This window comes from Lampetra fluviatilis, chromosome 50, assembly GCF_964198595.1.
Source record: "Lampetra fluviatilis chromosome 50, kcLamFluv1.1, whole genome shotgun sequence".
In the NCBI taxonomy this organism is placed as follows: Eukaryota; Metazoa; Chordata; class Hyperoartia; order Petromyzontiformes; family Petromyzontidae; genus Lampetra; species Lampetra fluviatilis.
The window spans coordinates 4,073,031-4,095,848 of record NC_136324.1 but is presented as its reverse complement, the minus strand read 5'-3'; the positions used below and the strand labels follow the sequence as shown (position 1 = coordinate 4,095,848).

The window sequence follows — 22,818 nt, the reverse complement described above, 5'->3', positions numbered from 1 at the left end:
GGAGGACGCGAAGAGAGCAAAGCAACAGAAAGGGGTCGAGTGTTTACCGCGCGGCGTTACGAACTCCGCCGTTGACCCCACAGGAGGTCGTGGGTTCGATCCCGACCGTCACGCCTGCGGTGTCTCCCTCCCTCTCCGTGGTTCTTCTCCGGGTCCTTAATTTTTTCCCTCCGCATTTAGAATCGACGCGCATTCAGAGCATTTGGCCGCTGTAAATGTCCACGTGGTGACGATAAGCCGCTTCGCTGAGCTACCGTTTGCGAAAGCGAGGTCGCTTCTGAAAAAGAGCTACGTAGCTCGGTGGGCCTCGCCTGGTCAAGTAAAAAATAGTATAGTTTGTGAGTTAAGGGTGAGAAGGCGGGTGAGCGATGGGGCGATTGGCGCCGCACCTCAGGCCAGCGAGTCTCCGTTCTCCTCGAAGGCGATGAGCGGGGGGTTTGGCGGCGGTGCCGTCGTCGTCGCGCTGCCGACGGCGTCGGATGGAGCATCGCCGCTCTCGGTCGTCACCGCCGCCTTCATCGACCGCGGCTCCATCGCGAGGTCGATCAGCTCCTCGAAGTCTCGCCCGTTGCTGGAGAGGGAGGGCGAGAGAGCGGGAGTGTGGGGGGCGGAGAGGGAAAGAGGGCGAGAGAGAGATACGGGGGGGTGCCGGGGGGGGGTGCGGGAGTGTGGGGGGCGAAGGGGCAGGTATGCACGCGTCACAGGATGGGTGGGAAGATCCAACTTAAAAACAAATATTTTCACCTTGAATAACCGTGTGGCCGAGCTGTGTGATCCGTTAATTGATCCGCGTGTCCGCGAGTCAGTCATCATTCACAGCCAGGCGTGCGTTTCATTCAGGGAGCCGCGCGCACAAATGATTCATAGAGCCGCGCACGTCCCGCTCGGTCGGTCAGTGCGTGGCCTCACCTCCCCTCCGTGGTCAGGCTTCCGACTGCCGCGCTGCCGTTCCCGGTGGGCGCCTCCCGCGCGTGCGTCTGTCCGTTCAAGCTCAGGAGCCCTGCAAACGCGGTCACCCCACCGGCACCGCACATGCCACGGCCTCCATTTTAGCTGGCGCGTCTACGCAGTCGACCGCAGCAACTTCGCCGTTGTTTAAACACGGCGAGGCGCTCAAGCGTGGAGGACGACAGGGGTAGGAGACGCATTCACGAGAGGGGCCTGAAAAATCGAATCGATCGGCACTCTTGCCCACGACGTGAAAACTTGATTCAATTGTTGGATAGTTAGGAGGGTTATTGTTGAAAATGTGCAAAACATCTTCACGGTGATCCAACCCAAAAGTAGCTAATTATGAATGATAATTAGGACCAGTTCAGTAAATTCGAGGCAAACAAAGGGTAGAAGCAGATACCCAGTTCACCAGGCTGAATCTGCGACACATCACCGATGGCACGGAAGAGGTGGCTCTGTAATAGGCCTGCTCAGTTCATAATAAACGTTTTTGGGTTAGATCGCGTTATTTATAAATGTGTCGTGACCCTCCACCACCCGACATGGCCAATCAGCAAAGAAGTGTCACGTTGACAAAAGACAAATAGTTCACGTGGATTTTTCTCTGGGTCCTCCGCTTTTACCCTTCACATTTATAATCAACATACATTAAGAGTATTTGGTTGCTATGCAATTTGTCAATCGATCATTTGTGGCCGGGTCACGCCTGAAAGAGAGCTAGCTATATAGCTCAGTGGGCCTTACTTGGTAAAATAAAAAAAAATTAGTTTATGCTTGCAGACTTTACCTGGCGAGTCTCCCGTGTCACCATTGCTCTGCTGATCTGGAGCATCCTCAAGATCCTTCCCCTCTTTCTGCGCAAATGCACTCGGCACAAACGCACGCGACCGCACAGTCAGGGCCTGGCGTTGTCAACATCATGCGCATCGTGAGTACCGGCATTACCATCACCACCACAATCACCATCATCATCATCAGCACCATACAGGCATCAGCAACAGCACCAACAACATCAATTGCAGCATCGTTGCACGCCTAAAATGTAGGGTGGCCATAGTCACCATGCCTCCTCCATCACCCCCTTCTGCCCTCTATATCCCTACACCCACGGGACTGAATTGTTACAGAGCCAAAGGTAGCTTTCATTTCCACGACCCCGGTGCCCCTCGCCCCAGATGTACCTCCTTGTTGGGTTCCGATTTCCGTGTCCGCTTCATAATTTGCTCCAAACGCTGCAGACAGAGAGACACGACGCAAGGCTTAGTGAACCATTGGTGAACGCTAAGAAAGCTACGATTCAAAGTGGATAAATGGGAAGGGTTGTGGTGGCAAATGCTATGGGCGATTCAGATTTGTAAAAGCTTTCGTCGAAATTGGTGGGAGAGTGCGTTGTGGGGAGTAGAGTGAATTGAGAGGTAGGAGAGTGCATGGATGGGAGTGGGATTGAGATGAGAGGGGAGAGGTGGGGGAGTGCGTTGTGGGGAGTGGATTGAGATGAGAGGGGAGAGGTGGGGGAGTGCGTTGTGGGGAGTGGATTGAGATGAGAGGAAAAAAGTGGGAGAGTGCGTTATGGGGAGTGAGATGAGAGGGGAGAGGTGGGAGAGTGCGTTATGGGGAGTGGACTGAGATGAGAGTTGAGAGGTAGGACAGCGCGTGGAGGGGAGTGGAGAGGGGCGAGTTGCTGCAAGTCGGAGATGTGCGTGGAGCGAGCAGGCGGCACCTTTTTCCTCTCGAGCCGCTCCTGCTCCTCTTTGTGAGCCTGGCGAGCGCGCTCCACGCGCTGCTTCTCAGCCTCCTCCCTCGCCCGCACCTCTGCCTCCTCCCTCTGTCGCACGCACACACAAAGATCCCCCGCGTAGCCGTTACAGACTGGTGGGGCAAGTGCCGTTAGTGAGAAGCACCTATTAAGGGCGGCAAGGCACACGAGGGGGTGGGTGGCCAGTAGCACGCCCGGCCACCTTTTGTCTCCTCGGTCGCGATGTTTATTCCACACAGCGCCAGAGTTGACCTACAAGAGGAGCAGGACCAGTTCGGCTATTCGTCCACTCATGTTGGCCGTGAGCGGGAAGTAAACTTGGGTCATCAGGGGTCCGTAGCGCAGCACGCTAGCTACTGCGTCACCGCTCCCCACACACGCACATACACACATGCATACGGACGCACAAAAACGGGCGGGGAGCTGTGGGCACGGACGCGCACCTGCTTCTGTATCTCCACCTGCCGCTCGCGCTCCTCAATCTCCCGCCTCTCGCGGTCCTCCTCCGCTCGCCGCCGCTCCTCCTCCTCCTGCACCCGGCGCTCCTCCTCCAGCCGACGTGCCTCCTCTTCGCGCCGTGCCCTCTCCTCCGCCTTGCGGCGAGCGATCTCCTCCTTCATGCGCCTGCCGAGAGCGGAGGGAGGGGGGCGCCGCTAAATGCCAACGTCCGTAGACCGGGACATCTGCATTTACGTGGGCGAGTGTTGAACTTATGCGAGTGGGTAAGAGCGCGTGAGCGAGTGCGAGCGAGCGATCGTGCGGTCGTCACTTCTCGGCTTCGGCGTGAGCGATGCGCTCCTGCTCCTCCTTCTCGCGCTGCTCTCGCGCCAGCTTGCGCTTCTCGGCCAGGGCCCGCGTCGCGTCCTCCGCGTTGGTGCTCCCTGCGAGACCCTTCCCACCGCCGCCGCCACCGCCGCCCGACGACGACGCCTTGGCCTCGTCCGAGCGACCCTTCCCGCCGCCCGGCGTCCGCGTCGCGACCTCCTCCGTGGCCGCGCTCGGCCGTGCCGCATCGCCCTCCGCCGCCCCGGACTTTTTGGGAGTCTTGGTCACCGCGGTGGCCGGCGCGGTTGCCGCCACCGCCGCTGCCGCCTCCGCCGCCGCCGGCGCCGGCCGGGCAGTTTCGGCGGGCCCCGTCGTCTCGGCCGATTTGGCGACGCTCTCTCTCCCGGCGCCGTCGTCGGCGGATTGCTCTTTGGGCGACGGTTTGCCGTCGACAGGGCTTTGGTCTCCTTGCCGTTTAACGCCCGCCGGCGCCTCTTGAGTGGAGACGGTGGGGGGATTGGTGCCGGCGGCGGCGGTCTCGTCAAACCACCCGGTAGCGGTGGGCTCTTCCGATTCGTCACTGTCGACCACAGGAGGGGCCTCTTCCACTGCGGGAAAAGAGGGGTGAGGTCGGCACGTTAGGCACGGTAAATGGTAAATCTACTGGACATCTGCGAAACTACTGGATGTGTGTGAGAAAGAGCGCCATAGCTCTTCTGACTCGTCAAGTATAGATAGCGATTCTGAAATGGTTCAGCCGCGTTTTTTTATGTTCCCAACTGCAGAAAAACACAGCAACGCAGGGAGAAATGTATAACAATTGCAGAAACCCTTTGGACTTTAATGGCCTCTACTCTGGACCACGTTTCAAGACGCTGTACAGAAAGAGCGAGCAAATGTATTAGAAAGAGCGAGGGAGAGCGAGAGAAAGACAGTGAGTCAGTCTTGGTCAGATGAGATGGGGAAGGTCTCGAGCCTGGACTTGAACAGGTGGGCAGGGAGTTGACAGCATGGATGTCTGGGGGAAGTGAGATTCATACTGTGGGAGGACAATGAGCAACAAATATTTGACACATGAAAACCTCACCGAGTCCTGTCATGTGGCTCCTTTTGGAGGACACAAGCTGCCCACTAGGATTGCATGAACTGGTGAGCGGTGAGAATCAGGCGAGTCTATGACTGGTGCGAGTCAGGTGGGAAAGCGGTGAATCATTTTAAGGCCAGGTGAGTGTCATGGGAGTGTCACATCAACCCCGCCTGTAGGAAGGGCCGTCTAATTAAAAAAGAAAAGTCAAGAGTGATTTCCTGCTGCTCAAATAGGCACTGCGGCAGTCCCCGTCACTTTCTTACAGCCCTGAGCTAGCGGTGAAAATTCCACGTTCCTATGACAGCGGCAAGACTCCCATTGCGCAAACCACTGTTGACTTCCCGGCAAAGTTCTACTCATTTTATCGACCCCCGGGGGATGAGTGACGATGGGACCGAGTCAACCCCCAGTCAGGAACTCGTCGCAACCTTTTAATTGCAAGCCGCTTCGCTCTCCTGCCGAGCCACCTGGCCCGCTGGTTCACAGTGCTAAGTCAACTTGGCATTTGTGCCATTCCCAAAGAGCAAGGCTCATCACGAAGGAAGGGGCTGCAATTCAACACAGAAGTCTACCTTGTCGGCAGCGATGGGCGCCGTGCGGTTTTACCCAAAAAAATACATTTTGAAATGTAATGTAATAAATAAAAGACACGGTGCGCGTACCGACGATGGTGGGCATACGCATCATCTCTCCTCGTACTCTCTCGGCACCCGGCTTCTCCTCCTCCTTCTCCTCCACCACCGGTACCGGCGCTGGTGCCGCTGCCACCGCCGCCGGCGCCTCAACCACTTCCGCCGGTGCCCCATCGGCGCCTCGTCGCTCCGTCGCCGGCGCGGGCGTCACCGCCGCTTTCTCGCGGTACCCGCCGGCGGTCTGTGGTGAAGATGGCGGTGGCGGCGGCAGCGGCGACACAGGCGCGGCCACGTTGGGCGTGGCGACCTTCAACCCCGCCGCTGGAGGAGATGACAACTTGGGCTTCTTGGCAATGGCCGGCCTCTTCTCGTCCTTGGCGGTGGCGGCATTCACTCGCTCCTTCTCGGCCTTCGTCTCCTTCCTGTCCTTCGTCTCCTTCTTCTCCTTCCCTTCCTTCACTTCCTTCGCTTCCTTCGCTTCCTTCACGTCCTTCCTGTCGACACGGGGCCGTGGTGTTTGCGGCCCTGACGGTGGCTTGGAGGACACGAAGGCGGCGGTGGCGGCTGGCGACGGGTGGTTGGCCCTCAAGGGCCCCGAGGTCTTGCCCGACGTCACGGGCGTGGTGGTGCCGCCGGTCTGCGGGCTGGACCTGCGGCGAGCAGACGCGGCGCCGATGGTAACCCAGCACATTTGGTATTCGCGCCGTTTCTTACAGTGCGGGGCTGACCGTGTCGGAAGGCGCTAAGTTTTAAAGACGCGGCGTGCAAGTAGTTTAGCGGCCGGGGGCGATGTGTTGCTGCGTGTGATCCCGATCGAGCCATTTGCGTTGTGCAACGTTGTCAAATTTGGCAGATTGGGACCGTGACGTAGGTACACAATGGGCGACTGTGAACGTCTGTCGAGGTTTAACACGCCCACGGTAATACAACCGGGGCGGGCCAGCTGGATTCGAGACCGCGAAAACCCCTGCGACAGGCGGCGAACGCGCCGGCGTCCGGGGGGCCGTGTCGAGTCACCGCGGGAGGGTGACGCGGCGGTGACCGATTGCCGGTGAAGCGGTGGGGCGAATCGGTGAGCGCCGGACCGTCGACCGACCCAAACGTGACACGTCGTGGCGGCGTCAACGTTGGACTCGGTCGTGAAAAGTCTCAAGGCACCGGTTAGGGAAGAGGAGGCGGAGGAGGGTCGCACACTTTTGACGATTGCATTGGTCGCGCGTGCAAAAATCGCGCGTGAACGGGGCAGTCTGGTCGGGTGGTGGCGGTGGGTTAACGACGACATGAAGCTAGCGCCACGTGACCTAACCCAACGCACAAACACGGGATCGTCGCATCGTCTACGAGAACACACGTTTTGCGTTAACCGTAGAATTCTATCAGTAGCTAGGAAATGTGTTGCCGATGATGATAACGATTACAACGACGAGCAAGGACTGTAGAGGGAGGGTGAGAGAGGGGAGGGGGGATGAGGGCACTACCAGGGAGAGGGGGGAGAGGACCTGGGAGGGGGCTCGGAACGCCGGGGAGGGCGCAGGATCGGCGAGGCGCTGAGCCCCGCGCCTGGAGACGAGATACGCTTCTCTTTCTTTAACCGCTCCACCTGCACGGGAAACACGCGGGGCCACAGTCAATCCTCGTCTTGTGTTTTAAATCATCATAGCAGAATAATAATAATAATCATCATCGTAATAATCACTTATTTATTCCAGGAGAGCCGCACCGAGTCCAAGGACTCTTTTTCCAGGAGGGTTGTAAACTGCACATGGAAGGGCATCCCCAAGGCGGGACTCAAACCCAGGCCCTACAAGCTGCGAGGCGCGAGCGTCACCACCGCGCCACCAATCCCGTCGCCCAGTGGGTACCAGTCGGTACGACGGACAGGGCGGTGTTATTATTCACAGTTGATTCTTTAGGTTGGGCCACGTCATGGTCCTAACAACGGCACGTGGAAAATCATTACACATTTGCTGCCCGTGTGCGACGCCTGCCAACCTGTTGCCAGCTCGTTACATTGAAACCCAGGTCGGTGCCCCCCCCCTCCCATCACTCCCCCAACTCGTTCGTCTGTCAAGAGCGCAGCCATCGTTTTTAAGAGCGGTCGACGATCGGACGACGCCGGTCGGCGCCCGCCCGGGTCGCCCGCGCGCGCCTCACCAGCGGCGACGGCGTGCTGAACGGCTTGAACCGGCGCTCCTGGCTGCGGCTGCGGTGTCGGTGCTGCTGCTTGCTGTGTGTGGGGGTCAGCGCGGGGCTTGCGAAGGCTGAGCGAGGGCACACCGGGAACACTGGCCCGTTAAATCATGCGCAGCGCACGTGCGGACGTGCGCGGGCACGCGGGTGCGCGCGCACACACACACGCACGCACGTATGCGTGGAGTGGGGGAGGGGATGGACGCAGGCGACAAGGAAGAACGAACGCACGCATACAGGCACGCGCGCAGACGCACACGTGCATTCGTTCAAGCAGGCACACGGGCGATGGATTCACGCACGCATGGGGACAGATGAACGCGCGAGGGGCAAGTGCACACACGTGCACGCGCATGCCAGCACGCACGTGTGTGTAAGATTCAGGCGCACGCACAAACGTACGCGTGCAAGAATGCGGCAAAGCAAGCGCGCGGACAGGCACGCCAAGACACACGGAACGGGGGCAGTGGGGTGGGGGGGTGTGGATATGGGTACCCAAGCAATCCACGCGTGACACACAATGGCAGATGCAACAGAGTAGCAGAGATAAAATGTTAACGAGAGTCAGTTGAATGACGTGGGAACGTGGGTTTGCAGACAATCGCGGGGGGTGGAGGATGCGGAGGGGTGGCGCAGAGAAGAGGAAGGTTGGATGAGCGGTTTCCACGGGGGAATGGGGGGGGGGGGAGCAAAATGCGTGGTTAATGCAGACGCGTGAAGAGCAGCCGTGCGGAAAAATAGTCGGGAGGGAGATAAACGGAGGTAAAATAAATAAACGTGAATGCAACAAAAAAGTGTGGGCACACGGAAAGAGGAGAGAGGAGGAACAGAAAAAAGAAAATCACATTAAAATCATTGAAATTGAGCCGGGTTTACGTGTGCTGCCCACACTCAACATACGTGGCAGAAGCCACCGGCGAGCCAAATCATCGCGATGGGTTTCACGTCTCGTTTGTGTTGCTCCAGACCCAAAAAAACCAAACACTCCACACGGCACGCCGGAATGTTACACGCAATTGGGGTTATTACGACGGGACCTGAATACATTTCGATTTAAAGCTTTCGTGACTGCAGGGATTCATCTTCTTGGTTCTTTCGGTAAAGTCACGTAGAAGGGAAATAATAAAATAATAAAAATAAAACATAATAAAATAATTCTCACGACGTTTCGGCCACAACGCAAGCATCCGTCCTCAGGTGGAGAACAGGTCTTTCCGACAGACCTGTTCCGACAGACTTGTTCTTCACCTGAGGACAGCTGCTTGCGTTGTGGCCGAAACGTCGTGAGAATTATTTTATTGTTTTATTTTTATTATTTTATTATTTCCCTTCTATGTGACTTTACCAAAAGAACCAAGAAGGGGGACCTGAATACATTTACGCGAGACTAGCTGCCCGGGAACCATTCATATATCTCCCCCCGAACCCTAACCACCGCAGAACTAAACAATTTTAAATAAACTAAGGTGCTTCCCACCCCCCGCATTTGCCGCAAGCGTTTCGTCATCAATTCGAACCCGTTGGCCGTAACGTTTGAGGTCAGGCGGTAAAGCGGCCTGCCCCAAGAGATTTGCTCGCCGACGCGCGGTTTTTCGGGCTGTGCCCCACCGCCACGCGCCGTTCGGCACGTCGTCCCAGCGCCGCGCTTTCCACGTGTCGGGGGAGCTACGGCAGGAACTGAGTTTAGCCACAGCGCCAGTGCTCTGTTTGGTTACAGCACCGGGACCATGGTGAGTGGTGGAAATTCCACGATCCGATGGTAGGGGGGTGAGCCCAATTCAAAGTCTAACGGTTGACAATGCCACGCAAAGTAGGTACGCATTTTCTATGGACCTCGGAGAGATCGAAGGCTAAATCGCCTCCTGAGAATCACCTACCATCGTCTCTTTTCTCAAGCTCTCATAATATTTCTCAATTCAAGGAGCGAGTTAACCGTCATCTATTACAAACTTGAATTATGCCATTTGTTACGGTCCGCATGGCGTTACGAGCCTTTGAGCCTGGCTCTCAGCAACCGTGATAAAAAACACATTTTTATTACAATCAGTTCCAGAAAAATCTCCCGGCACGTGGCGCGAAACGTCAGACATCGTGACCAACGCCGCGCGGTACAACCCCAACACAAGTCGGGGAGTTACACAGCGCAACCACGAATGCCCCTACACAGATGCCCCTAACATGACCCTGACCCACAGCTCCATCCTGGTCGCCCCTTGCAGGTTACCCCTCACAGAGGTCGGACTCATGGGCTGGCACACATCACCCAAGTTACGGGCGAGGCGGCGGCTCTAATCTTTCATATTGCGCCATCGTTTTAGCCGATGACGGCACACACTGTGCTAATCACGCCGGTCGCTGCGGGGCGCAGGGAAGGGGGTGGGGAGTCGCGCGAGGGCGGTCGCCGTTGGAGGCTGGATCAGTGTGAGATTGGTGGGGAGGGCGGCAGGGAGACGGAGGGTGGAAGCAAGGTTAGTTCGCTAAGGGGTTTGTTAAACAACGCCGCTAAACCACAAGTCTTGCCCGAATCGCATGTAATGTTAATCTAGTGACATGACAGGATGATACACAGCCCTTAGTTAATCCACTGCTGGATGAAAGCCTGATCATTCTGTGTTGCGGTCATTGGGTCTGTTTGACCGTACTTTACCAGGCTGGTCAATGCCGGTTGGTGACAGCAGGACCGGTTCAGATATCACTCACCACTGGTAGTGGCCCGGGCCAGGAATCAAAGTCAGATTATGTGGCTATGCTCATCTTTTATTTCGAGCCATAAAAGCTAGTGGTGGGAATTCCATGTTATTATGGTTGGGACGAATGTACATCCAAAGTTTAAAAACTGTTGACATCTCACAAAGTGGTTCTCATTTCATCGACCCCCAGAGAGATTAAGGGCCGATTCAACTCCCATGGAGAAAAGGAAAACAAAATATTTTTGTATTTTTCTGAATTTGATCGCAATTGTGGTGTCGGAACCGTATCATGCAGCGAAGAATCCAATTGGGACACTCGCAGAGAAAGTGGATATCACAGAAATGTTTTTAAAAATAAGTCGGACCATTAAAAAAATGATGTAAAACCATCTTTAATATGACAGAGGTCTATAAAAAAAAGCAATCACTGGTGTTTGCTGGGTTGCGACCATCAACTCACTGCACTTGAGAACCCGGTTTTAATCACAACTCAGTTACAGGGTCTCTATGTGAGTCTACAGGTCTCTAAGTCAGTCTACGGGTCTCTATGCAAGTCACTGAAGACAGGGTTTAGATCACCAATTCACATCTCTTGCGAAACCGGTTTAATCGCAAGCAGCGGCTGAAACCCAGATTAGAACCTAACATCTCAGCAGTGCCGGCTCAGGGTCTTTCAACTTCCACCACCACCACCACCCCTACCTTCCGAGATGGATTTGAACGCAATCTTCCAATTAAGAGTAGCACACTGATGCTGCCGCTGCACGATCTGAGTGGGTATTAATCATTAACGAGCGATAATCCCACAATCAATAGTCGGGCGGTAATTAATTAAAAGGAGAAGAAGTGTTCTGCCTATTGAACTGACGTCAGCCGAGAATATCGATCGCAACGCTCGTCAGCGAAAAACGTTGATCGCATTTTGCTCTTGTGAGCGGAATCGTGGCGTGCATTGAAACATCTTGACATGCCTCGCCATCAATAATGATAAAACCCATCGATCGAGAGTGAAACACCGCGGGTTGATATCCGTGTTTAAACCGATCTTTACACGCTGTTGGGTTGCTGAGAGTTTGAGGAAACTGACCCCGGCATCGTTGATATCCCTTGGCTGGTAATCCAGGAGAAGGTGTTTGAGATTTCAATCTGGGGATCAAACTGGGATTTTACCAAGCGTGTAGTGAGACTGGTTCCTAATGAATGCACAGACACATAATAAAAAAAAACGCATTAAGTTTGTCACTTAAATTGGCAAAAAATTGGAGTTTAAAAAGTAACAAAATTCAGTTATGGACATTTCTCTGCAGTGAGACGCGTCGGAAAGTACAGTGTGGATATGAGGTCACCACTTTAATGAACCACAGTGGCTCTGTGATATCTCCTTTCCAGGGACCATGTTCCAACACGGAGGGGGGACCTGCGCTGACTATTGTGAGCGTTTCCTCCCGCGACGCGGCGCTGACGGCACAATTGCTAATTTAGATTCCGAAAAAAAAGACGTTTAAAATTGAGATGGAGCGATCTTGACGGGAAATTATGAAATCGGCTCATGCATAGGGTCCAGCAGTGGATTGGTCATGGCTGATGATGGCCACAATGATGATGGTGCGTCCCAGGCAAAAAATGCCCACCCACCATGCAATGCATGTCATATGACATCACCATACTGAGCACGTAGTGCACAACCAGCCTCGTTTTAGACCAGAATAAAATATTGAGTTAAGGCAGCTGCAGGACTCATGCAGAGAGCCAGACTCACGCAGAGACCCAGAGACTCACGCAGAGACCCAGAGACTCACGCAGAGACCCAGAGACTCACGCAGAGACCCAGAGACTCACGCAGAGACCCAGAGACTCACGCAGAGACCCAGAGACTCACGCGGAGACCCAGAGATTCACGCGGAGACTCAGAGACTCACGCGGAGACCCACAGACTCACGCAGAGACCCACAGACTCACGCAGAGACCCACAGACTCACGCAGAGACCCAGAGACTCTCGCAGAGACCCAGAGACTCACGCAGAGATCCACAGACTCACGCAGAGATCCACAGACTAACGCAGAGACCCACAGACTCACGCAGAGACCCAGAGACTCACGCAGAGACCCAGAGACTCACGCAGACCCAGAGACTCACGCAGAGGCCCAGAGACCCACTCAGAGACCCACAGACTTACGCAGAGACCCACAGACTCACACAAAGACCCAGAGACTCACGCAGAGACCCACAGCCTCACTCAGAGACCCACAGACTCACGCAGAGACCCAGAGACTCACGCAGAGGCCCAGAGACTCACTCAGAGACCCACAGACTTACGCAGAGACCCAGAGACTCACGCAGAGGCCCAGAGACCCACTCAGAGACCCACAGACTTACGCAGAGACCCACAGACTCACGCAAAGACCCACAGACTCACGCAAAGACCCACGAGTTGACGATGTACTCCAATGTATGTCGCGATGCACCCCAGTCCCGTTGAGATTATTTTATTTTCCATTTGTGAAAAGTGCACCTGCCATGGCCAGATCGGACACGATGTAAGGTAGAACCTGTCGCTTGCGAGGCAGAGAGCATTCCTGATGGCGAATAACACTGCTGATGTAGATAATGATGAGGATGATGATTAAGGGCCTACGGGCCAGACAGACAGACAGACTTGTGGTTCGGCTGGCTTAACGCTGCGCAGTTAAAGCAAGGCAAAATCTCACGCAAGCAGAGAAGGTGAGATGCGGTTACTACCCCGCGCGTGCATGCAGGCGACATGCACACACAACATGCGCTCCGTGTGGGATGGCAGGGTGGATTCAACAGACACACGCGTACACACAGACACACGCGCTCACGCTTGCTCGCTCGCTCGCTCACAGGCGCGCACACATGCGCTGACCGGTTAATGTTACAGGAGCAATTCAGCATCATGCACAGCTTGGCATCATGGTTACATGAACAGAGTTAACATGCGGGACTCACGAGTTTAAGTGCAGGGTCCGTCATAAGTTACTTGCTCTTGATGTTAGTTTACGGTACTTATATTTGCTTATGTTCATTGTATTGTGTTACCGTATTCTCCGGACTAATTAGGCGCATTTTTCCCCCTCTGTATTTTCAAGCGAAAGTTAGGGATGCGTCTCATATAATCTGGTAGGCGCGTGTGCTAGTGTGTGGTTACTATCTGTGAGTGTGTGTGTTAGTGTGTGTGGGGTGCTGTAGTGTAGCGGTTAGTGCGCTGCGCTATGAACCCGGCGACCCGGGTTCGATTCCTGCTCACGGCCAACACCAGCGACGATTATCTGAACCGGTCCCAGGCCTCTCCTAGGTAGACTCAGCCTCAAATGAGTACCTTTTCAGTGTGTGAAAACATCCCCACTGGAGAGACAAAGGCGGTCGGGTGTGGTGTTGGCCACCTACCCCCTCGTGTACCGTTCCGGCCTTAATAGGTGCTCGCTAAGAGCACTTGCCCCTACAGCCTAAGGCTATATGGCAAATAATTGTTTTTGTCTTTGTGACAGAGATCCGTATTACGTTATTGATATCAGGGTTGGGTCTTACTTTCCGAAGCATCTTATAATCTGTAGAATACAGTAGTCAGCCAAAGGTTAAGGTTAGGGCTTTGCCCACTTTCAATTGGCTCTGCAGGTATTAAAATGTTATTTGTGGAAAATGTTTCAGCTTCAAATCACCTTCCGTAACTTTAATCTAGATTTGAAGTTTTCTATAACATTATAAAATATTACATCAGTCACTCAAGACAGGCTTTCTCAATGTGTGCTTTGTCATCGTGGCATGCAAGTGATATGAGAACTTCCTTCACGTAGGAATGTAATTGGATTCATGACAAAATTTATATCGTATCTTGTCAAGCTACAGTGCTTGGCGCACTGCACATTGAACCCGCCGGGTGCCCGAGTTTGAATCTTGTCCATCACCACATCTACGCCTCTATATAAGGAACGAAACAGGTGGATATCTCCACAAACGTGGCTGTCGCCTGATGAAGCTAGTTGTAATGACTGGCTAAACGTCGTACTCAGATTGTAAGTGTTGTGGCTTGGCTCTCCAACACACCGGTGTACTGTGCTAGTGACAAATTGGCACGTTCTGTTTACATAACAACCCTTACTAGTCGACTGTGTCGTGTGGTGGCGGGCTTAAATGACACATTTATATATTTACGCGATCTAACCCAAAAAAACCCTCTATTATGGACGATATTGGTCGCGAAAGCCTCCGTGTTAAACTCCTAATGAATGGCAAGGTGTGGGGGGGAGGCCTTAATCCGGCAGGGGAATAAAAAACGGGCGATAAATAGTATAACTCTTCTATCTTTTAGAGCAAGTAACTTGTTGCGAACCCTGTACGTATATTTATTCATACATGTAGACACAAAGACATACATTAACCTGTTATGTTGTTAAAAAATGTCAGGGATGGCTTGAAATGTCACACAGGGCCAGCAGAACGCATACAACAACAACAATGGAAATGTTAAAGGGAAAAAAAAACACGTGGATGCACACACGTTGAGACTGCCGGCTGACGTCGGGACTTGCTTGCGAGGTTAACGAGTGAGATGTGGGAATACCGTGGTCTCGGACAGAAAGATGAGTCGGCCAACGGGGTCGAGATGAGGGTTTGGGAATTCTGCTCCTAACAATTTGAATCGAGGCAGGAGAAAAGGGACGTGGGCCTTCACACCAGGTGGCTCAGCAGTAGAGCGAGCGGCTCGCAAATCGGAGGGTTTGCGTCGACGACTTCAAATCCTGGTTGCGGGGGTTGACTCGGCCCATCATCATCATCAATCCTAAAGGGGTCCATAAAATGAGAACCACTTTGCGGGGAAGTCAACAGTGGTTGGTGCGCTGTGGATATAATTGCCCCCAATGAATAGGAACGTGGAATGCCCATTAGCAGCTCAGGGCCGAACATAGGAGATGAGCGCCGATGCCTCAATGGTCATTCGAGCAGGAGATCACTCTCATTTTTTGACCTCAGGATGAGAATGTTACCGGTCGCCTCAAAAGACTCTTTGCGCATCTAAGTAGTAAGCTGATGCCTATGCGCAGAGCTCCGCTCAACGAACGATTCTGAATTTGTAATGCACGAAAGAATGGCTCGGAGGCGCAGGAAACCAGTCAAAGCGGTGAAAGCAGCGAGGGCATCAACAATTGCCCAAGCTCTGTAATCCTACATTGGAATGTTTTGGCCAGATTGTGCCTCTCAATTCCGTTGTTGCTGCAGGCCCTTGTTGTATACATGTGCGAGGTATGGTATTAAGTTTTAAATATAAGATGATGATGATGATAGGAGTCATTTAGGCTGTTATGGTTACTGTTAGGACCATGGTTAGCGTTTGTGTTAATAGCCCAGTCATGCTGGAGGTCAAGTAACAGTTAGACAAGCGGGTTAAGTGTGGTAAGTCCAGGTCTATGTTAGTTATTATTTTATTGTCGTTAGGACTTGGGGGGTTAGCGACTCATGGTTATATTTCAGGGACTGAGACGTTCATGGGTTTTTTTTAAATCCCCGCAAGATTAAGTCACAAGATGTCGTTAATACGCTCGGGCTCACCAATAAATAATCTATCACGCAGATTTTCTCGGACAATGTTACGATTCTTCACAATTGATTTGTTTTGGGCAAGGCCACTTGTAAATGCCTTTCGACAAGACATTTGGCCAAATCGTTACGCAGCCTAACCCAACAATCAATTATGAACCCGTTATAATCTATTTGCTGGATTCAATGGAGGGGGGGGGGGGGTCAGTGCCAGTCCCTTTGCTACAGACACCAATTAACACACTGCTGAATTACATTTGGCACTTGAAGACGCGATCATTTTAACTTTGACCGATGTTGTGAAAGCTCCGCTGAGTGCTATTGATTTCGCTTTTGTCCACTCATGTTATTTTTCTTTTAACTGGCCGCTGGACTTCCAGAGTTTGGATTTTTCTGTCTGGTATCTGTTGTCAACAATACTTTTATCAATAAACATATCTGCACGTACTCCAAAACAACACGTTCACACTTTTTAAAATCAATCTAAATTAGTTCACGTATGGTCGTTTTATTGATTAACGTTTTCTAATACGTCATAAAAATAAAAAAAACACGTCTGGCCAGCGTGGAAGACTAGGCCAAAACACCTCTCGAGTGGGGCTCACTCTCTAGCGCTCCCCTCCATCTAACAGAGGCTCTTCTGCCAGCATTGTCTTGAGCAAGACATTACAGGGCAGCACCTTCACCATTATAATTTCGCCCGTAAAGAAATGACAAAAAACTACCAACGAGGCTTGAAGCTAGCGCAAACATTTGAGCTCATTTATTCTTCCACTGGCCTGGGCTGATCCAAGCTAGATTTTGCCCAGGCTGGTTGGGCCGACTTGGCCGGCAGTCTGCTGTGAGGTGCAGCCTAGGTGCTTGGCCAGCGTGCAGGCCGGTACCTGGGCAGTGGCCTTCCCCTGAGAGCGTGGCGACACTCCGGCTGCGCGCCAGCGACGAGTGCGTCGGCGTCAGCAGGCGGCTCACGATGCTCATCTCCATCGGCGTTAGCTGGGACCGCCGGCCTGGGGAGCGCAGACGCGTGCACACAGGCAGACGGGCGCACACGCAAGACGGGCAGACGCATACAAGCACGCTCACACGCACAGACACGCAAAAACGCACAGAAGCATACACGCACACGCGCTCGCACACAAAGACGCATACGTAGGCAGATGCACACATACGCGCGCCAACACGTACATACACGCACGCATGCACATTTACACACACAATCGCGCGCGCACACGCACACAAAGGCACACAGTTAAAAATAACCAAAAACTCAACCGATGGAGGTTCAACGCACACAATTGGCAGCATTGAGTGGCACTGAGCGGGCAAAGCCGAAGCCCAAAGCCACGTCATGGAACCACTGCCCAGACCAAGACTTCACTTGGCACAATGCGGTCCCTACGGGTCGGGCAGTGCGATTATTAAGACAGAAAAACGGTTCATAAAGTGCATCTGTTCTTCTGCTATGGGCCCGTACGTGACCTTCATTGGTCAGACCCCGGATTCTCGCTGGTCCCTTAAAGACCGGGCTTCGCTCCACGGCTGAGAGAGAGGTCTGTGATCCTCCGCTGCTGCAGCAAGGCCATGGAATTCTTTGCCCCAGGCCATCAGAGACTTGGATTATGATGGTTATGTTTAAAGCTCATGTGAAAAGCAACTTTTAGTCACTGGAATTTTTAAATGACAACATTGTTTTGTTTTGATTGTGACAGAAGTTGATGTGCTGTGTTCGAAATTTTAACTCTGTTTTGGATTTAAAGTACCTTTTTTTACCATTTATTTTTCGTCCAAGGCGCACATATAATGTAACGTGTTTATTTTGGCAGCCGATATTACAATTAGGAATCGATTTTTGGGTTAGGCCTCGCAACGATCTGGCCAGATTTTCCTGACATTCTGACTTCCATTAGTCCAGCCTGAAGATGCTTGGTGCAGTTTAAGGCAAAGTGAAACGTCGCAAAATCCGATTACCAAATTTAGCTGTAAAAGTCATTCTTCAACTGAACCAGTGAGAGTGAGCTTAAACAATAATAACTTGCCCGTCGCTAATCGCTTGCATCCGTGACAATTTAATTTGTTTGGCTATGTCGCGCGTGGAAGGCTTACAACGACACAATATTGGCCACATTATCATTTACGTGGCCGATCCCCGAATATCGATGTACATCTGATCAGCCGCTACCACTCGTGAACACGGGCGGGGGACACGGGCGCTGACGACGATACGGAAATATTAGAGCTCATCAGCACCGCGCCCGGCGGAAAGGCGTTGGAGCCACTCTGCGTGAAAATGAATCGGCCGTTAATGCGGACTCGGCGTGAAAAGCCCGCGCGTGCATGCACACGATAGGCGCTGAAGCAGCAGGAGATGGTTAGCTCGCAAAAAACGGGAGTTTTGCCGGCAACAATAATGAGTGCTGGCGAGTTGGGGTCAGCGGTGGGGGCTGTGAGGGCAGCCGATGGTGTCTGATGGGCGGACGACGCACGCTGCACGTACCAAGCCAGACACTCCGATACGGGCAGAGCAGTCCAAACAGACACACCCAACTGGACACACCGATCCACATATACACACCGAAACGGACACACCAATGCACATATACACACCTAACTTGACACACCGATCCACATATACACACCGATACGGAAACACCAATGCACATATACACACCTAACTTGACACACCGATACACACATACACACCAATATAGACACACCGATCCACATATACACACGAATTTAGGCAGACATAACCAATTTGGACAGATACTCAAATACGGATACATCAGGCTGGACAAACCATGACAGACACAACGATCCAGACCCATCACATTAAACACACTACTCCAGGATACTCCAACCTGGACAGATACAACATTGTGGACACACACCTATCCAAACGAGCGCAAGTCGCTCTGGACACAACGCTATAACCACCCCATAGCGGACACACCACTGCAGACAGTACAGACACAGTGTGTCCATGGAGGCGGTGGGTGGTTGGATGGGGGTTGGCGAGTCGCGCATCGAAGGGAAGGTATGACATGCTGCGGCCTCGGATTAAGCATCTGCACGGAAGCGCGTGCGCGTGTCTCACGCGTTCATTACTCGGTGGATTTACCGTTCGTTTTCTTCCTCTTTCCGGACGAACCTACGGTAACCGGACGGAGGTGGAGGAGGAGGGGGAGGATCAACCACAAATGTTTGACCATTTTACAGAAACTGATCGTGCGCTTCTATAACTAGGGACGATTACGACGATTGGACTGTCCCAGTCGGCCTGAAATTCCCTCAACTAACGCTGGAGGAAAAGGCAGCGGAGGAGTGACATGGTGCAGACGGGAGGGGGAGGTGGAGGTGGTAATGTTGGGGATGTTCTAAGAATTAATTATGAAATTGAGAGCTGTCTGGGTGACCGGGCACAGGACAGTATTGGTACACGAGCGCCGTACGAAATGAAAACGGGTAAAAATTCAGCGGCGCATCTTGCCGCTAGTTCCGGCACGCTTCGCCTGCAAAGGAATGAAACCGCGCGTCACCGCCCTCACCGCCGTCTAACGCCACCGGATCGCGTCGCCTGCAGGCAACGACGCTGCGCTGCCCCCCACTGCCAGGCCAGCTCCACGCACCTGAGCGATCGCTAGCGCGCAACTCCATCGCTCTGTTGCGTGGATGTTTCCGCGACCGCCGCAGCAGCTAACTTTTTTTTATCAACACAGTTGCTGAGCACAGGCACCAAAAGGCCAAAAGACGTCAAACGGCCAGCAACAAACAGCACTACCATATTTGTAAGAGGTCGGGGCACTACGAATCGACACGACTGCTTTACGTCGATGTCGAGCGCGCCGGTGTGCTCGGAATTGGGAGCTCCACCGCAGGATTTCGGCTTCACCCGAACCTGCGCCGTGCACAGCGGCCGTGCCCCTTCGCGTCGCTGGGGCGGCGCCCCGTGTGCCCGGCACAGACACGCGGCTTCCCCTACCGGGCCGATCCGGCGAGTTCAACAGCGTTGCCGATGACATCGATAGCCTCTTGCTGACGACCGAGTCCGGCGGGTGTCGTGATAGGTTCACCGTGGAGACGGAACGCCGGTCAGGGTTGTCTGGAAGCCACGCGCAAAACACAACCCGCAAAAAAGTTAATTCCCGCTCAACCGAGCGTTGAGGTGGTGTACATTTCCCGATTGCTATCCCGAGCCAATGGTGGAATTTCCACGTCACTATTGCAGGGGTGAGTCATTCCATAGGACAAGTACTGTTGACCACAAAGTGGTAATTCTAGATTTGAAGCATTCGTGACTGCAAAGATTCATACTCTTAGTTCTTCCGGTAAAGTCACATAGGTAAAAAAATGAAATTAACATTAATAAAAATAAAATAATAAAATCACGACGTTCCGGAGGCAAAACAAGTCTCCGTCATCAGGTGGGACCGTCACAGCCAGATTTGCTGCATCTTTACCGAAAGAACTAAGAGCACAAAGTGGTACTTGTTTTATCACGCCTGGGGTGATGGGCTAATTCAAACCCCCAACATTGGGAGCGATGGATGGAAAGCCCCTTACAAACGTAAATTTTATCATTATTATTATGATTGCAAGCCGCTCGCTCAACCGCAGAGCCACGTGGCCAGTTAGCTCGTGCGTCTAACAATTGTAATTGAATAATTGAAGACAAATAATAGACTCGACACACGACACGCACAGTCCACGCCGCATGCGCAGAGGAGTGATTTCTGAACCCTGCCCGGTGGTGCCAGAAAGTGCTCCGGGGGCCGCAGCCGTCAATTCCGGTTTATTGACCAAGCGACAATCGTTTGGTGTGCTTCCCCTGAAAGAGCCGAAGATTTAACGGCGGCTGCATTAAAAACGATTACTTGTCGGCCGAAAACGCAACGGGCGCGCACGCTTGACGCCTGCACTTTGGAGAGGCCAAAGTGACCCAAATCAGCTGAGCAACGGGGGACGTAACTCAGCGCTGAAATGCAAACGCGAGCACGGAGCGCGCCGAGAGCCCGCGTCGCGATTTTTATGTTGATGGGGCAAAATTGTTGTTTGCGAGCGCCTATTAAGGCCGGCACGGCGCACATGGAGGTGGTTGTGGCCAGCGCCACGGTCAGCCACCTTTGTCTCCCCAGTGCCGATGTTTACACACCGCACCAGGTGTGTAAACTTTTCAGTGCTGGGTTGACCTAAGACAGGCCGTGACAGGGTGTCAAACTCAAACGGGATGCCCCTTGCTTTAAAGCTCAATGCACTACTCCCACACTGCGCCACCCCTCTCCACCCATCCACAAACTTGTTAGTAATATAAGCATTGGTTTTACCCTTTCTGGCAATCAAACAGGTGTTAAGATGTTAAAACACCCAACAGAAACCTATGGCAAGGAATCATATCTGCATTATCCACACATACTTGCGGTGGACATGCAAACAAAAACATGCTCTGGTAATATGTGCATTGTCTTTGAAACTGACTGGTCCACACCAGAGACAGCTTTCTTTAGGGCCTAGTCTCAACCAGTGTCAGACCAGAGGACGCCAAAAGGCGAACAGCACAAGGACAATGCACTATCAGAGCATTTATAGCTCGTGGCGAGCAGATACATCGTGGCAACTTTCTTGCCAGTATCAAAACATAAGAATTGGTTAACAGAAAGGGTAAAACCAATGGATATACTTTGACACTGGCAAGAAAGGACCCATGGCACTTGTTCGTGTCTGGGTGCGTGCGCGGTGGTGAAGGGTACGCTCTCTCACCGCGGTGGTGAGCGTGCAGGCGAGCCTAAGGTAGCGGGGACGGGCTCACTCACCGAGGTGCTTGCGCGGCGAGGCCGTGTGGTTGGAGGGTATCGCGCCCCCCCACGACCAGCGGTTACGTGGGTCTCGACGGGGGGGCCCCTTCTCCTGAGCTCGGCTTATGGACGCCTCGTATCGTGCCTGCGCCGACACAAAGACAAAGATCCCCCGTGTAGCCTTTAACAGACTGTTGGGGAAAGTGCTGCTACAGCGAGAACCCACGAAGGCCGGCACGGCACAACGACCGGGTTGGGTGGCCAGCGCCACGCCCGGCCGCCTTTGCCTCCCAAGTGGCGATGTATACACACTGCGCCAGGTACTCATTTGAGGCTGAGTCGACCTATGGGAGGCCCAGGACCGGTTCAGTTGATCGTCACCGGTGTTGGCCGCAAGCGGGAATCAAACTCGGGTCGCCGGGTTCATGGTGTGGCACACTAACCGCTGAACTACCGCTCCCCACAAACACCCTCTACACCACCACCACCACCCTCCCCTTGCCCCAGGTCTTGCACCTTGCAACATTAGGCTTTTGTCTCATTGGGTTCTGACCGCGGTAATAATCAGAGTTCAACATATCAATGCTCATGCATTTTGCAAGGGCGCTCCTATAAGAGCCAAACCGGTCACACAGATCAAACAGATGACCAAATGAGCGATTGCACAAATAAATAATTAAGCTCTGCGGCAATATTTAACTTACAAACTGCCTTCCCTAGGCCCGACTGGTGTCCCTGTATGTTTTCGTTTGCACTGGCAGCTGAGCTGGGTACCAAAGGTCGCCATTGGCAGCCTTGAAGTGTGTGTACGTTTGTGTACGTGTGTGGGGAGCGGTAGTGTCGCGGTTAGTGGACTGCGCTATGAACCCGGCGACCCGGGTTCGATTCCCACTCATGGCCAACACCAGTGACGATTATCTAAACTGCTCTTGAGCCTCCCCTAGGTCGACTCAGCCTCAAATGTGGACCTAGTGCAGTGTGTAAAAAACATTGCCACTGGGGAGGCAAAGGCGGCCGGGCGTGGTGCTGGCCACCCACCCCCTCGTGTAGCGTGCCAGCCTTCGTAGGTGCTCGCTAACAGCACTTGCCCCAACACTCTGTTACAGGCTATACGGGGGATATGTCTTTGTATTGTGAGAACTCCACTGCCCTACTAAACTTTTATTGAGCGCCAGTGTGGGAAGAGGCGGAGTTGTGTTTAGTGCACTGTGCTACGACCCGGGTTACGATTCCCGACCAAAGATCATATTATTGGTGACAAATATCTGAAACCGGGGAAGAAGTAATAAGCAATGATGTTAATCGCGACCAGAAATCGAACTCGGGTCGGCAGACACACAAGAGAAAGACCCCCCATTACCTTAACAGACTGTTGGTGCAAGTGCCGTTACCAAGCAC

General features: G+C 53.2%; 1 protein-coding gene across 6 annotated transcripts in view; it reads right to left on the bottom strand.

The window, feature by feature from the left end:
- LOC144948635 (uncharacterized) overlaps nt 1-22,818 on the bottom strand; it is a 74,628-nt gene that overhangs the window by 8,342 nt on the left and 43,468 nt on the right. For 3 of the 6 annotated variants that reach the window (XM_078878255.1, XM_078878250.1, XM_078878254.1), the window contains exons 5-18: nt 21,439-21,565; nt 19,611-19,730; nt 18,750-18,779; nt 16,516-16,638; nt 7,349-7,479; nt 6,673-6,794; nt 5,225-5,844; nt 3,480-4,083; nt 3,154-3,334; nt 2,675-2,779; nt 2,136-2,186; nt 1,742-1,808; nt 910-1,000; nt 390-571 (exon numbers count right to left, since the gene is read on the bottom strand). In XM_078878255.1, coding sequence (XP_078734381.1) covers nt 391-571; nt 910-1,000; nt 1,742-1,808; nt 2,136-2,186; nt 2,675-2,779; nt 3,154-3,334; nt 3,480-4,083; nt 5,225-5,844; nt 6,673-6,794; nt 7,349-7,479; nt 16,516-16,638; nt 18,750-18,779; nt 19,611-19,730; nt 21,439-21,565 — 2,553 coding nt within the window. In that variant the 3' untranslated portion in view covers nt 390. The remainder of the gene's footprint in view (nt 1-389; nt 572-909; nt 1,001-1,741; nt 1,809-2,135; nt 2,187-2,674; nt 2,780-3,153; nt 3,335-3,479; nt 4,084-5,224; nt 5,845-6,672; nt 6,795-7,348; nt 7,480-16,515; nt 16,639-18,749; nt 18,780-19,610; nt 19,731-21,438; nt 21,566-22,818) is intronic. The other 3 variants (XM_078878252.1, XM_078878251.1, XM_078878253.1) reach the window with 3 other exon arrangements.